General features: G+C 36.5%; 1 protein-coding gene across 2 annotated transcripts in view; it reads right to left on the bottom strand.

The window, feature by feature from the left end:
- SEMA5A (semaphorin 5A) overlaps positions 1–17,594 on the bottom strand; it is a 313,648-nt gene that overhangs the window by 51,929 nt on the left and 244,125 nt on the right. For both annotated transcript variants that reach the window (XM_066559905.1, XM_066559914.1), the window contains exon 17: positions 16,414–16,561. In XM_066559905.1, coding sequence (XP_066416002.1) covers positions 16,414–16,561 — 148 coding nt within the window. The remainder of the gene's footprint in view (positions 1–16,413; positions 16,562–17,594) is intronic.

Here is a 17,594-nt window from a genome sequence, read left to right as displayed (position 1 = left end):
GGAAATCTCTTTAGAATGGAGCCTCAGGAAAATAATGACAACTACTGAAAAGGTTTAAAACGTGTTTCTGAGTATGTTGATGCTCAGTGGATGCTTTTGTAACAGTCCAGGAATTGTTTCAGGCAGAGACTGATATTCAAATTTTTTGGTTTATGTGTTGTAATTTTTTTCCACAGACTTCAAACTTCAATTTTCATACCCTTTTCAGGAAAGAATCAAACTCAGACTTCTCATTCATAGCATGATACTTCAATGTTGGAGTGGGAAAAAAGTGATAGAAATGAATCCTCATCAGCATCAAGTCATAGAGAATATTGTAAATCAAAACTTAAGTTCTGAGCATGAAGCTTTAATAAGGTAGAGCTACTCTCTCATCTGCAGGGCAGCCAACCCTTAGATTAGCAGAGATGGGAGGGAAAGTTTTTCTCCAACATTTCAAATCCCATCAAAGTTTTAGGAAGTGGTGAGTAAAAAAATGGTTTCCCCTTTCTTTTTTATTTTCTACTTTTCTGAAAGGAGTGAAATTATTTACTTCATTTGCTACATTGTGAAGATCCAGCATGTAATAATTTTTACCAACCAAAAAAACTGCCCACGGATTTAAGAATTTTAGGTAGTGGGAAGAGGAGAGCAGTAATAAGGGTCCTGGCACAATTCAGCTCTGCTTTCCTTAATTCAGGACTTTATTGTGACATAAGCAAGTGGTGAATTGTGAATTTGTAGGATGTGTTAATATAGGTAAAATTGCATTCATCATACACTATCAATTTTTCACTTATTTCTCCCTCACCAATACAAATTTTCAAGATTTATTTGTAATTTTGAAACCATTTAAAAGATGACCTGAATTTAAAAAAAAAGCGTTGAGAATTCTTCCCTCAAAATTTGCCATATTTTTGTATTAATTACAGTACTTTAAATCCTTACACGAGTACTATCTGTCCTAGATACAATGTAAGTGTAAGAAAATAGAAACATAATAACTCAGAAAGTCAGGAAGATGCTCTTCCATGCAACAGGCATTACAGTTAGTGCTGTCTGGTTCCTGATCTACAAATAACAAGTGTTATTAAACAAGCTCTTTAAGATAAATCTTTATGTTTTCTAATGTGTTGTGGGGGTTTTTTCGTGTTTTTGGTTTTTTTTGTTCAATCTGTCTGTGTAACATGGAATACTGTCAATATGATTCAGAAGTCCTATTCTGCCATGTTTTTAATTACAGTTGGGACTGAGCAGGACTTATGGTGACAATGGTACAAATTTTACTTGCAGTAATTCAGAGAAACCATTCATGCTTTACTGTTTTTGATGAATGAAACAAACTCAGGCTCATGCAATGACTGGTATTATTCAAAGTATGAGAATTTAATTAAACCACTAACTGAAACAGGTAGAGTCATTCTTTACCTACATGACCATTTCACAACAAAATGGCTTTCAGGAAATCTAGACGAGCATGACTTCTCCAAAGAAAAGCAGGATCCCAGCAGGACCAATGCTGTCTGGTATCTGTTTTGCACTCCCAATATGGCTGTGCTACTGATCCTTACTAAAACTTAACGATATGTTCAACTACCATGTACTTCAGCACCTACACAGCTACAAAACTACCTGTTTACAACCCAGAATATGCCTCAGATATGCCTATATGTAAATGGATACCTTCTGTAACCTCAACACTAACTGCAAGTTAGACTCCACGGCAGGATTTAAATTGGCAAGTGTTAAGAGATGGCCTTAAAGAGCTAATCTGCTTTTCTGAAGTTAAAAAAAAAGGTCTTCTGACATGGTACAAACTCTCTGGCATTAAACCTTCAAGTTTCCTATCACAGAATAAGTTTATCTCATCCTTATTTACTTTTAAAAACTCACATCCAGAAAAACACTGAAAAATTTCACTGTTTGTACTGTATACTTAAAAATCTATGGACATATGGTTTGTTAACTTTAATTAATAGAATTGAGAAAGCACGCATCCATTTAGGAAAAAACCTTTCTTTATGAACTTGTATTATCCCTTCACCACTTAAGAACACCAACAAACAAACCACAGAGCACTTAATGTTTCTCCAAGGAAAATGCAGGGAAGGAATCAATTGGAACAGCTTTGTGTTCAAAATCATCTGTGAAGCATCAAAGTTGTGTTTGTTGGCATCTGTGCTCCAGCTGTGGGGTTTAGAGCTTTTTGCTTTCCTAATCATGTTCCTTATTCCAGTAAGTAAGTACTTGGTTCTGTGCATTTACAGAGTTGGAAAGTTAATTCATCAGGGATTTCTCATACTCCCACAGCCTTTAAAGTCATTTCCCCAAGAGAACATGTCAAATTTGAAGCTTCAAAGGACTTATTTTTTTACTGTATTTGATAAGTGACAATTAAAAAAAAAAGAAGCTAGCTTAAAAAATATATATTTATACTCATTGAACCATGTAAGAAGAAAAGATGCTTAAAATTACAATTATCCAGCCAACAAACAAAAACCCCTTGCATTCAATTCATAATAAATATCTCTGATGGTGACGTTAAACTATTCTTAAACTGTTGGGAATCCATTTATGAGCAAGTACTTATCTGTTTTAAAAAGCAGTCAGAATGACAAAAAGTCTAAGGCTGACTCAATTACCCCTGAAATCAGAGGAAGACTAAACTGATTTCACTGCCTTTTGGGTAAGGCCCTGTTTTAGCAGTAACAATCAAGCACTAAAACCACTTTGTGTGTCATTTTGTGACTGCATACAAAATATAGTATGATTTTGAACAGCCACAGAAACCAAATGCTGTATTTTTTCCATAAATTTCCAAGATTATGGATTCCAAGTCCTCCTGTTTGACCACCCTTAGGGTGGAAGTGTGGAGCTATCAGGGTGCAAGTGGGGGAGAAGGGGTATTTTGGAGGTTTTCAATGTGATATAACTGTTCGGCAGCTGCAAAAGGTCCTCTGCAGGAATTCAGCTTTTCCCCTTGACTAAGCAAACTAGGCTACTGGTTTAACTGCCCAAGGTTAAGAAATATGAATAAAATTACAAAGTACATATATTTTGGTCAACAAAATATATGGTTTGGCTTTTTTTTTTTTTCCAGAAAAGCTTAAAAAGAATTTTCTTTGCTGAATTCTGCTGCTTTGAGAAGTGACTCTGCTCAAGAGAATAGTATTAGAGGGTTAGTCCCTGACCCCTCCTCTACAGTACAAATGAACAAAGAAGAGAGCTGGGTTCAGTACAACCATTAATGAGGGACCTGCAGAGGGATGTGACCCAGCAGAGCACGACAGGAGGGAAGCTCACCAGGGGCAGTGTTTTAGAGGCAGAGAGCAAATGCTTGCTGCCAATCAAGAAATCTGCGGAAGGGCAAAAAGAAATCAGAACGAAACAGCAGGGAGATATCACTCTCCTGCAAAAAGGTGAAGCTGGGTACAAACCAAGAATGAAGGGAAATAATAATGAATCTAGCATAATAAATGTAAAAACATGGTGAGAGTGTCAGAACCCAGGAAATTCCTCTGGCTGCCCTGGAGGGCTTGAGCCCCTCCCCAGGGGGCTCAGAGACCTTGGCACAGAGCCCAAGACTCCTGTGCCTTTGATCCTGACCCATGGAAAAACAATTACCAACCTTTAAAAGAAGAATTACAAGTCAAAAGAGTTTAAGTAGAAAAATAGTTTGTCACAGGGTGAAAAATAGATTTTTTGGGATTTTTAAAATGGGGGTTCAGGGGGCAAGATGGAGGAATCTGGGTGTGTCCAGCCTTTCTCCTTCTTCTTCTTGGCCTCCATCTTCTGCAGTGATGTTGGCACTTACAGATTGGTTTAGAGTAGAAGCTCACTGTCTAACATAGGTGATAGGTATTGGAAAGTAATTGTAGATATTGTAGACGTAGTTTTAAGTATAAAGACATAACACCGCCCCAGGGACAGGCAGAATGCCTCTGACTGTCCTGCTGAGCGGACCTCGGCTAGACAAGAGAAAGAATTTTATAGATAAGGAACAATAAACAATCTTGAGACTGAGAAATGAAGAGCTCTGACTCCTTCTTTGACCGCTGGGCTGGGAAAAGAGACTTTTTAATGCATCTCGGGGTCACTCTGACCAGCTAAAGCCCCAAGAAGAGAGGCCAGAAAACTATTCAAGGAATTACTGTGTGAGGTTTAAAGGCTAAGATGCAGTCCTTCTTCAAGGACATTAGGGGCAGAAAGATTGCTACAAAGTAGAAATTGCCCAGTATACTGGGAATGCATACAAGGGGTATTTAGAAATGGCAAGAACACAGCAGGCTGTGCTAGTTGAAGACATGATGGCACAAATAGATAAAAAGAGAAAAAAAAGTCACCAAAGAATGTAACTACAGAAGCAGAAATAAGAAAACTAATACTAGTGACACACAGCTTCTTGCCTAAATTTATCTTCCCATCTGAGGCCTGGAAGATGCTAAATGTGACATCACTTTTAAAAGATACTTCAGGAAGTTCAGGGGAACTGAAAAAATGAGCATGACATCTGAATTGGGCAGATCAGTGAAATCATAATAAAACATGAAATTAGTGGAATATGGAATATGATCGGCCGGAGAACAAAATTATATGCTCTGTTTTTCTTTAAAAGGAAGCTACAAACCTATCAGAACCTCTGAAGGAGTCAACAAATTTATGGACACAGGTGGCAAGCTCATACAGTTTACTTTAGACGCAGAAAGACATTTCACAATGTATCTCAAAGGATATTCCCTCTTAGGAGACCTGCAGCCACAAGCTAAACAAAAATCTGTTATGCTTTCACAGATAATTAACTGCTTAAAAGATGGTAAATGGAAGAGAGGAGTAAATGGTCACTTTCACAGTGAATGGTGTTCAACACGGTCTGTGCTGTAGCCCTGTGTGGCTAAACTGATTCAACAGCAGGAAAAGCACTGTACCTATGTTCACAAAAACAAAACAAACTCTCTGGAGGGTGTGCTGCAGAGGGAAAAAAGAAACGGGTGAGTATAAAGTTAAAAAAGCACATGCTCTTTATCAGGCTGGGACTGCAGGAAAAATGCAGTTTTAAGAACTAAACTCATCAATAAATTTCCCCCAAATAATCAAAGGTACCTACCCCACAAAAGGCAAAAGATTAATAGTTCATTTTCATCTCTATTTGTCTGACTCTATTAAGCAAAGCTCTTCTGTAGCTTTAGAAAGGACAAATACTTTTGTAAAATCTTTCACTCTTGTTATTTAGGTTTTCATTTCTTCTCCGCATTTCACGCTACCTGCCTCTCACAACACAGGAAATTCTGATCATACATATTTTTTCTTCCTATGGCAATATTATTTAGTTTTCTTGGGACTATAACGGAAAGCCAGATTTCACTTTACAGATAGGGCATATCATATTATTATACTTCTTCAGTTTTACTTAGAAAACTAACTGGCAAATAAAACACCAGTCGTTCTGAAAACAAAGGAAAGAAGCAAAAATATTTCCCTAACTAGAAATACCAAACAACACTCCATTTCTTACTTTTTTCTTTTTTCAAAATTACATTCATATGACTCCCAGCAAGACTTTTGATGGATTAGCTCCTATAATCCACCAGTTGCTTTTTTTCTTGCATTCTGTGTAATGGATCATTTTTATACTTCATACAAAATTGCTGATGATAGATTTCACTATATGTCTAATATTCCTTTTAGCCCTACATTTCAGAAGAAGATAATACTCACTGCTATTACTTCTTTTTATAAGTACTTTAAAACTCTTTAACAAAATATTCATTCTGCCAAGCTATCTCATACAAATGCTTCAATATGTGCATTGGGATTCTGGATCAGCTTTTCAGTAAGGCATAGGATACATAAATTAACTATTTTTAATAGGAAGATTAGTTCCTTTGCAAGGAGGTTTATGCGTTCCTATGTGAAAACATACAGTATATTTCTAGTTTTGTGAACAACTGCCTGAAAATTTCAGAAACTTCTGAATGAATCTCTTCTCATACTTTAAATACAGTGAGCATATTTCATTTCAGCTTAAAGCAGAATTATAAGTTTTCTAGGTAGAGTAACAGCCAGATATACTCCCTGGATTTCTGCTTGCTAATGTCATCCAAGGCTGTGAAAATACTTAGCTAAGTCAGGCAATGCCAAGAGATGTGGGTCTATTGACTAACTCTCATGTTTTTCATAGGATTTGTACTGAAGGGATGGGGGCAGAATAAACTCAGCTTTGAAAAATAAAATTTTTGCTAATAAGTATATCCACAATAGTATGACATTACCAGAACAGTAAATTGACAAAGCTACATACAGAGTCCTCACAAGATCAACATATAAACAGACTTTTACAAAGCATCCTGGAATCTGCCACTACCTTCAGAAATAATCTTCATGTGCTAAAGATGGGGCTGCTTTTGAGCAACAGAGCAATAACCCAGAAGAGTGTTGTGCTGAGCACTGCACAGATGTTGGCTGAGTAACAGCCTGGTATCTGACCTGGTGTCTGGCAGTCCAGCCTGTGTAACTGGCAAAGTATCTGCAATACCATAGGTCAGCCCTGTTATTTTGGGTGGGGGGTTTTTCCACTTTTCCTTCTGGAGATCTATTTAAATTACAAAGAGATCAAAGGGAATTGGTCCTTCCTCTGAATCAGATAGCTGAAAAAATACGGGTATAGTCTGCAGCTGCTTTTCTACATCTGGACCCTCTCTGACAGGGCAAAGCAAAAAACTGCATTTTGGGGCTGACCTGTTTCTGCAGCAGTCCCAGTCCATGTAGAGCCATCACAAATTTCAAACAATAGATAAATGAACACCTGTATCTTTACAAGGTAGTAACTTGTTTCACTGATCTCTCATGCTAGAAATTGTTATAAGTAACAAGGCTGGAGATTTTAATAACATAAACTGAAAGGCCTGCTTTATAACTTCAGCTTTCTGATGTTTCAGATGAAATAACAAGTATTGTTGAATCAGAAAAAATATCCGTTTTGGAAGGATTAATATTTTTATTTTCATCTGTATTTCTCTAGCCGAAGGAAATATGCAGCATGATTCTGCTTTCAAGTAACAAAAGGGGTCTTGATAGGGTGACTGTGAGACTTCATCGTGCCCTTCAACCTGCAAGGACAAAACACTGTATTCTGGTTAATGAGCTCAATGTTTGCATGAGTTTATATTCTCAGACAAGAAGAATACAATCCCATCTACTGGAGTATTCAGATCTAAATATTATTATTTCAGAATGCTGCAAGAGGTTAGTCACATCACCCTGAAGATACAAAAAAAGTAATAAATAAACACAAAGAAAAAGTATGTTTGCCTTTCTTAAGGCTTGTGAACATATTTGTTCAAGATGAATTTGAGGCTTTGAATAACTAAATGCCTTTTATTTGGTGGCTGCAGTATTAGTGAAGAAGTATTTTCAGTCAACAACTTAGTGTGAAAGGGAGGATGGGATAAACCAAGGAGGAAAAATAAAAGGAAGTTTTGATAACTCCATCAATAAATAACCAGAAGTTTTAAAAATTATTTCTCGACCTCCTATAACTTGTGTAAGAACAGGGTTGCCTGACACTATTTTCAATGAAAATTAAAATCCTACCACAGCCAAATAAATTAAAAATTACTATGATGTCCTAAGACTAAGTAAAAATAAAAGCTGGCACACAAACATAATTAATTTGGATGGAGTTCCATTTAATTGCACTCAGATGGCTAAGGACTGCTGTCAGTCAGCTCAGCTAACAAATCACTCTAGCACTCTTCAAGAGTTGCTGCATTAGTGAAGCTATAAATGGCAACAGTGCATATTACTTATTCAGGCTTCATCCATCCCTCAATTTACTGAGGTCAAATTGAAGAATACTGAAACAAAACTCCGCTTTGTGTTAAGGTCTACGTGTGAGCAGACTTTTCGGTATAAAATGTGTAAACACAATTACTGTGTTTGCACTGTGTCATTTTAAGTACAGGTGACCAAACCTAAAAAGAACAGAATAAATCAGAGGGACAATTTGTAGCAAACTGTGTCGATGCTCCCTTAAAAAGAAGAACATTGGAAATGCCATTCTAGATCAGGCATGCCTTCCCTGGTTATTGTCAAATGGCAGCACAGAAATAAGCAGAATGCAAAAAGCACAGCTCTAAATCTGATTGTTAATATCCAAGAAAAAGATTTAAAACATTAAAATTTTATTTACTATGCTAACAAAATCTAATTTTTTGTCTATTATAATTCTACTTTATCCCAACATTCTCCACAATTTTAGTTGTGTGGAATTTTACTGGTTCTTAAGATTTAAGCCTCAACAATTTATTGCAACAAGTTACATCATTTAACAATGCCCTGGATAGAAATGAATTCCATTCACTAGCTCCATATTTCCTTAAAACTCAGTATGCTACATTATAGAGTACACAGAAACCCCAATGTTCCCTCTCTAAACCTGTCATTAATTTATGTATTAGTCCTTCATACACTAGAACCCTGTGTACTCTGATTTACAAGAATCCCAATCTTTTCCTTCCTTTGGAACACTTTCCTGAGCTCAGCCCACCTCCACCATGGGCCATATCCTTTAAGATCAGTAAGCATGGCTACAGAAGAATTTTATGTAACTGCTCTATCAGGTTTCTGAGGTAATTTTCAATGTTATGCTTCATGCACCCTTTTTTGCCTTTTTGATTACAGTTGTACAATGAAGGTTGCTACTGAACTGACTACAGCAAAATTAAGGTTTCTTCACACTTGAAAAAGACATATCTTTGTAATGGAAGAGACTTTGAAATTTGTAGATGAAATCATAATAAGCTTTCATGACTTCAGTCATTGACACAAAGCTGTCAGATAAATTCAGCTTCAAAATAAGCTCAGCTTTGAAGATAACAGCAGTGTTGGAGAAATCACATTATTGCGATACACAAAACAAAAACTGTGATTTTATCCAGCTTCAGTCCAGACTGCTACAATCATCCCTTCTGAGATTAGTTTATATATGAATCCCTAGAGTACCATTTTGTCTTCCTTGGGAATATCTTGCTGAAACTAAATGTTGTAACTGAACCTAATTTTTTTTCACCACTGCACAAACATTCTGGCTTATAGCTAGAATCATAAACAATTCAAACACCAGGGTCATTCTCCTGTCTTGTTCCTTGCTGTGCTTCAAGGTGAAAGCGGGAGCTTCTGTTGAGTTCGTGACTGCAATTATGATACAAAACTCTTGATTTCTATTACTTCAGCACTCAGAGACATCTAGTGCCCCCTATATGACAGGCAAATCAATCTTTGTATCGATGATGCCCCAAAAGTTCAGGTCACCACAAAATATAATACAAATTTTTCCTCCAAAATGGCTAAAAACACTTATAAGTAAAATCTGCCTAAACACATTCCTTCAGGAGATCTAGAGTAACCTTCCAATAACCTGATGTTTCTCCTTCTGTGACAAACCACTATTTATGTCCAGTGGGTAAAGATGGATAAAGCTAACATTGATGTAACAGAGATATATAAACAAGTATGACTAATAATCACTCTATTTAACCACTCTATCATGAATTTAATATCATTTCCTTTGAAGTTGCTCCATTCTGATTGTCAGAAAGCCCTTTTATCTTCTTGAAGAACAATGTCAGAAAGATATGAAGTGGTCTACATTAGTAATATCCTAAGACTGCACTGCACTTTCCATTTACATCAGAATTATGTTTTACCCTGAAGTTGTTCAGCAATTTGAAAATCACAGATCAGGTGATCAGAAGCAGCCTGTCTCAACCTCCATTGATAGTTTGTTTTCCATAAATTTGGATTAGAGGTTTACTGTCTTTTTTTTTCTTTTTAAAAACAAAACATCCTATATTAAATACAATTTTAGTTGTCCAAGAAGTCCAGGATACTCCAGGACAGACTTTTTTTTTTTTAACAGCTCTCCCTGTTTATGTCAATTCTGGTTTCATGGAAATACTACTTATGTACCAAATAAAGCTGCACATCCCATACAAAAAAAACTAGATCCACAAGCACTGGAAATAATGAAGCCTGATTTCCTATAAGTTTATATTTCAAGTCTTTTAAGTTGATCCATTTAATCCTCTCACATTTCCCCTTCCCATACCCCTGCCTGTAGGATTTAGCAGTCCAACTGCTAAAAATTAAGAGATGTGTGTCTAGTCCCAAACAACACGTGTGCTGATATGTACACTCATTGACCAGCACCTGACACCACTTGGAGCAAGCAATGGACTCAACTGCAAACCTGTCTCAATGTAGAAATGAATTTAGGTTTTTTTTCCTCTACTGGGCCCCTGTTTTTCATGCAACTTGTCCCAATTCCTTGTTATAATCTAAGACCACTCTCCCATCAAACGTATTTGTAATGGGGGAGTGGGTGCCTTACTTATGAACAGAAGAGTAAGAATACCTGACAGACCGCAACATCATCCCATAAGCTCTATTACTCGATAAAGCTAAGCTAGAAGTAGGCCATCTACCTTTTTGTTTTGGTTTTTAGTCTTCAGTGAAAGTTACAGATTACTTTCCAGAGATAACTGAATGTTCCAGGTCCACAGCAATGAAAAAAATTTAGGCTCCATGAAGCACAAGTCCTTAGGAAATATCCTCAAGTTTCAGTTTCACTCATTAATTCAATTTAAAATTAGTGTAGCACAAAACTTTGGTACCCAAGCTTCTTTCTTCCTATTTTTCTCCTTTTTCATTCACATCCAAAACCAATCCAGTCAAAGAAAAGTAGAAGTTCACATCTCTTAACAGTGAGGCCTTGAGCCCAGCACTGCACTGAAGGGGGTTTCAGGTACTTTTTCTGTGGCTATCAGAGGTGGCAATGAGCACAACTCAGAGACAGGGCCTCAGAGAGCTGGGGGGACAGTATTACATCTAAATAACAATAATGAAAACTACACCTACAGCACAAGAACCACTGAAAACTGCAACAAATGGTGAGACCTGAGACATGACACACTCCAGTGTGCCTGGTGTTTTAGGAAACTGGGGCAAATTCTGGCTGAAGGAAATCTGCTTTCCTGTCTCTGGTCAGTACAACTCCCTAACTGGATGGAGGCACATGGCTGTCACTCGACCATGTTACACTAACATTTATTTCCTATGTTTTTTAAATAACATTCGGACTTCTGAATCAAACATTCATCATCTGTATGACAGATACACATATGCCCAATGCAAAGTTCTTGAATGTGTTCACTTCGGCAAACCCTTACAATTAGACTTGAAAGAGATCACAAATCAGATGGCATTGGTCCATGAAAGGAGTTATTTTACATGACCTGGAAGTCCCTGAAAGAGCTTGCTACAGGAATTTCAGAACAGGACTGCAGTCAGTGTCAGTTGTCACAGGTTGAACTGGATAGTTTGAAGTAGCCTAGCGACAGTTTCCTAGCAGCTAAAAATGTATTTCACAGCTTAAAGTTACTTTAAAAATTACATTTCTCAAAAAAGGGATGCTTCACACTATTCTCAGCAAGAAAGCAAACACCTAACAGTTTAGCTTCTTTTTCAAAATTAAATAAATGAAACAGAAAAATGATTGCTGGATGCCCAAATTCCACCTTAAACAGCTCACATTTGGATATATATGCACATCAGTTCAACCAGTTCATATTTCACATTTACCTTGACCATGAATGCCAAGCTGGTAACTCACTTTACTGACCAAGGTAAGCAGATTTGTACCATTGATCAAGATGCTTAAGCATTTTTCTGAAACTATTTCCTATGATTTGGGGTTTTTTTGGTTTTACCCTCTTTAAGTAACTTGTTATGGCTTAAAATTGCAGTAGAATGTGCAGCATCAAAAGAAGAGAGGTTCTACTTCGTTAAACTTTTACAACATAAAAACAGTTAATACCCAATAAATTTTGCATTACAGAAGAAAAAAGGATTGAGAAAGGGAATGAGCATAAAGTAGGCAAACATCATATAAATAGCACAATTTCTTATACATCATGCTTGTGAGATTGTTTTCTGGTTATGCAATAGATTATTTTTCTTAAGTCAAATGGAAACTTAAAAAAGAACGATTAAAAAAAGCATAATAATTTTATTTTATGGTCACTTTTCTGGACTATAAATTTCAAACTTATTTTGTGAGATGGCAAGTAAAAAAAGGCAGACTGTTCTCTCTGATGGGCAAAGTACTTCTGAAAACTTTCCATCTTCAAATTCTCTTTTAAAAATTGATGAAAAAAAAAATTCTGAAAAAAGTTTTGTGTTCCGAACAATTTCAGAATGTTGAAACAATAATACTAATAAATTAAAAAAAAAAGCCAACAAAACCCAACAAAACCACAAGACAAAAACCCCCCTAAAATAGCTATTATTTTCTAAGAAACATAAAATTCCTCCTTTTTTTTGTTTTTGTTTTGCAGCAAAACTTTTTTCTGTTATGTGGAAAGTATATACCATTTAGCAGTCACCCAGTACAAAAACTAAGATTAATGTATGTGTTAGTATGACTGAAACAAGAACACAGACAAATATACACATAAAGCATGTCACCCAACTTCAACCTCAAACTAAATTCCTCATTCTATTAATAATTCTTTTAAAAAGTTATTCCTTTATTACTGGCCTGAGACAAATTCAAGTGAGATAATGCTTCTCAAGGGAAAAGAAGCATTTTCTGAAGGAAACATATAGCTTATCTGAGTATGCTGTAAAATCTGAGGATGTTTGTCCTCTGAGTCACATTAGCACAGTCCAGAGAATTCCACAGTTCCTTCTCTAGTGCCTGTATCACCTGTATACATGAGATTAATTCCTGTTTTGTGATATGCTTAAGCTTTCTATAACCAGATTTTAGCTGCTCCTAAATTTGGTTATGATGGTTCTATCTCTTATTAGGCAATTTTAAGCACTCTTTAGTAGCTTTGTTTAACTTAAGGACTTTGACAGGTCCTTATGACTCCTGATTTTGATTTCAAACTTCATCTTTTTGACCTTATGAGTCTCTGTGGTCTAATTCTCCTGTAACATATTGATTTATGGTTTTCTATATTCAGTGAAAATGCCTTCAGTCCTAAGTCTCTGGCCATCCATTTCCATGTATTGAGTGCATTAAAGCAACAGATGCATCTTTAAGATACCATCACGGTTTTCTCTCTGTGGAATATTTATACGCATCAAAAGATTTATCATTATTATCTTATAAATTAAGTTGGAAATAACAGTAGGGAACTCTGAGTTCTGATAAAAAATATTCAAGCAGCTTGGCTGTTATCTGCTATAAGGCAGATAAAGTCAAGGAACCAACTGATGAGAAACATTCAAAAAGACAAGCACAGACAGTAGCTGCCTGCTGTGATATTGCAGCCTAGGAGAAATACAATCAAACTAAAAGGAAGAAACACTGTTCATTAAAAATTGTGTGGTATAAGTCATTAGGTGGACACAGACAATAGCCATTAATATGGTAAAAGCTGCAAAATAAGGACAGGAAAATAGATGAGGATTGGCTATACTGCAGTCTCACAGCCAGGTTGCAGATGGGAAAACAGAAGAGGCAGGTTCTCCTAAAAAATTAAATCTGGTCCCCTTATACTGCTGGCAAGCATACTGTAAGGCTCCCTTTCTTAAGTCTTATAAAAACAGCTGCTGTTGTTGTTTTTTTCCCACAATTCCCTAAAAATGAAGTTCTAAAAACAAAGAACTAGCACACTTGAAAGGGGTCCCAAGACAGCATTTCATCCATCCTACAACTCTGATGCATCAAAAATTTATTTTCATTTCAAGACAAAACGAAGTCTAACATAGTTAGTATCTCTTCTTAAATAATAAGTTCTCCAGTCCTCTACCCTTTTTTTTTTCTTCTCCTCTCCACAGGCCACAGACACTGAACTCTTCAGCTGCAACTCATGCTGCTCAAATGCTGTGAAAGTTTCACGGAGTTCCTCTGAAGAAGGTAAACCAGAAACCTGGAGAGTCTCTTTATAGTTTAAAGCCATCATTTAATGGTTGAGAGAACCAAGCACTTTAAGTTCCTGAGTCTACCCCCAACTATGCCTTTAATTCAAGTGGTAAATGTTTGCCTCATAACATCTTTTACTCCAGACAAAACAAAGAGTAGATAGTATGTTACTACCAGTTTCACTACAACACTTCCCAAGATTTTTTAGATTCTCAAGTACTCAGAGATATTCAGGATAAAAGGTTTTTGAAAGAAACTAAATTCACTAAATATCTTGCAAAACTTAAGCTGAGTATCACTACAACCAGTAAAGAATGGAAAACAGTAGTAAGAAGTCACATTAACTTCTCCTTTATTCACAATTATAAAAACTAATAATTCTAACTGTTTGGAAAAATACTTACCTACTACAATAAAACCAAAAATTTGGTTGAAGCAGAAGAACATCCAACAAGTTTCATATTTGCGCTCCTCATTCATAAGACTATTAATTTAAATATTTAAATCATTCAACAATTAAAAGAAGGCATAAAAATATCTCTGATTTCACTTTCTCCGATTAATGAAACAAACTCTGAGAGAAATAAAGTATTTTTTCTCCAGCTTCACATAGTGACTATGCCCTGCTATGGCTGCAAAGCCTCTGAATCAAGACAAGTAACTCAAAGGTTCAAATTCAGTGAAACTTAAACAGAACACAGACTATATACCACAGTATAATTTATACACATATACTTTGTCTTGCAAGAACACCAGAGTTTATGGAGGATTTCTACACTGGATGGGTTTCCATTGGTGGCAAGTTTTAGCAGGACAACTATGTACTCCAAAGCTCAAAATAAACCATCAACACCATACTTTTCTAATTAATAAAAAATCTCCACAACATTTCCACAGCTGAACTGGAAACTATTCCATGGTGCAGCAGAGTATGTGCTAAGGCTGTTAATAAATTACAAACCCCAGTACCATTAATCTCAAATTGGTTATAATAAGAAATTTTTACACGAAAGGTTTTCCTACTTTCATCATAGAGCTTTCCAAGCAAATTAGAGCCACATATTTTTGATTTAAGACCATGGGAAGATTCTCTGCAAAATAAAATGCCACTATATTTCACTAACATTATTATAGGATAAATAGGAACAAGTGAGGGAGAAAACCATCATATTGTGCTCTTTTCAGTGAGAGTCAGGAAAGTTTAACACTAGATCCAGACCATATGTCTGCTTTTTCGGTGCACCATCAGAAGAGACAAATATTTTGGAAACCTTGATAGAATTCTAATTTATTGGGTTAATTCTTAAAGTTTAACTGAAATAAAAGAACAAGACTCTTGGATATTTTTAATCTACTCAAAATGCAATTCTATCATCAGAATAAATTTTAAAAAGAGAACAAATCCTGGGAAAATGCACAAAACATTCAAATTAGAAAATTTGACAGGATAATAAATTATCCTTTTTTTAGTAATGAATTACTGCCAATCTAACAAACAGACCACAGATTATGACAAACCTCAGAATTAGGCCTCTCTGAAATTAAGACATATAAAAATTGGTTTAATAGTAAAAAGAAAAAAAATTATTCTACCTCTTTATCTCCCCACCTCTATTTGTTCATATATAAGAAAAATCCCCTACATGTTTTTCCATGTGTTTCTCTTAATAAACTGAGTGTCAATAAAACACTTCTACTCATTCAAATCATCCCACTGTAAATTCAAAGACTGCCAGCTGCTGGGCTGCTGCTGTGCCGATATCACTGCTATCAAATATCGCCTCAGCACTTTCCTGGTGCTTTCATGCATTCACTGATTGACTCCTTATGTATTTACATGTGAAACTTAGCTTTTTCTCTTCTGTACAGAACATGGTACACTGGAGTCCTGGGCTCATGGCTAGGGTACCTATGCACTCTGATGGTAAAAATAAAAAAAAAAACACTATAAACCTGCAACAACACATCTACATCTGCACCAATCTCGCCTCAAGAAACTTAAATTCTAGATGATACTGTGAAAAAGCTGAATTATATATATTTCTGATTGATAAATTGTGCAGATTTCAGCACACCAAGCAACACAGAGACAAAAACAGTCTGGTGACTACTCACTTTAGGGGTAGAGCTTATAGACATAGATGCTTTATGGGCATTTATAGAGCATTAGTGTTAGGACAGGTGGAAATAGCTTCAAGTTTTGCCAGAGGAGGTTTAGATTGGATATTAGGAAAAATTTCTGCACTGAAAGGGTTATCAGGCACTGGAACAGACTGGCCAGAGAAGTGTCAGAGTCACCATCCCTGCAGGCATTTAAAACACACATAGATGAAGCACTGGGGAATATGGTTCAATGGAGGAGTTGCCAGAGGTATGTTAACGGTTGGACCTGATAACCTTAGAGGTCCTTTCAAACTTAAATGATTTTATGATTCTATGACATAGAGACATCTGTGGCACATGGCCATAGATATTTGATGAGGAGAAAGCTGGAAACTGCTTACCACGCTGCAGCCAGGACAGTCAGGGCCATTTTCACAAGTCCTGCGCCGTGCCTGGATCCCTCCTCCACACTGAGCCGTGCAGCGCTCCCATGGCCCCCAGCCTGTCCAAAACACATGAGGGGGGCACAACAAATGCTCATTGCAGTACCTGTGAGAAGAAAAATAAGGAGGCAAAGAATCTATTTATTATCAAGACAAGACCTCCCCCAAACCTCCCTTATTTGCATAATTTAGATAGCTATAAGTACAGGGAAATATTTTATACAAAGGCCTCTCCCTACTCATTAAGCACTTCTCTAACAGTTGTAACACTGCACAGTGTGACTAAACATTTGAGTGGGGTTTTTTTAGGTTGCAGTTGTGTGGGTGGAGCATTTGTTTGTTAATTCAGTGACTTTTAACATTCCATGCAATGCAGCCACGCGATTGTACTGTGGTCACGCAAGCAAGATTGCAAACTACTTTATTAAAACCAGTTGTGGCTATGCCTCTGTGGCAGTCAACCAAACAGAAGGCAAACATTCATGCAGGCAGTCTTTTATCAGTCTCCAGCTAAGAATTGATTAGGATCTATCTCTCTCATCTTCAGATAGCTACACTTGCTTTTCATAGCATTTCTGCTTCTACGGACAATATAAAAGCTACAACATTGATTCTAGGCATAGAGAACTGCACTTGTTTATAATGTTACTACTTTACCTTTTAAAGGGTGTTTTTAGCTATTATAATCTTTGAAAGATTTTCCTGTAGGCTGCAAACTGATTCAGAGACCTAGTAGGATCTTGAGGGGAGAACTATTGAGTCGTCATTTTTGTAACAATACATTCAGAAGGAATGTGGGAAGGTCTCAGCTTCAGCTGAGTTTTTTCAGTTTTAGTAGAAGCCTTAGATTCCTGATTTTTTGAGCGTGCCATCCAGTAATTCTAGCCATAGCATATGCTGCTTTTTAAGGAAGCTCTACACAGGTCCAAAGGATTTGGGCCATCAGCTAGTGTGACTAGGGCTCTCTAAGAGACCAAATTCTTACTTAGATAAAGCAAACACACAGCATAGTTCGGAAACAGACAACTCTAAAGAAATTCCCTGATGCATCTGGGTAGCTCTTGTTACAATACTGACTGTCCTGAATGAACAAATCAATCTGATACAGTATTTCCTCAGTTTTTACACCATTCATCCAA

Source organism: Molothrus aeneus, chromosome 1 (assembly GCF_037042795.1).
Source record: "Molothrus aeneus isolate 106 chromosome 1, BPBGC_Maene_1.0, whole genome shotgun sequence".
Lineage (NCBI taxonomy): Eukaryota > Metazoa > Chordata > Aves > Passeriformes > Icteridae > Molothrus > Molothrus aeneus.
The sequence above is the reverse complement of the archived record's forward strand: the minus strand, read 5'-3'. Positions and strand labels throughout refer to the sequence as shown.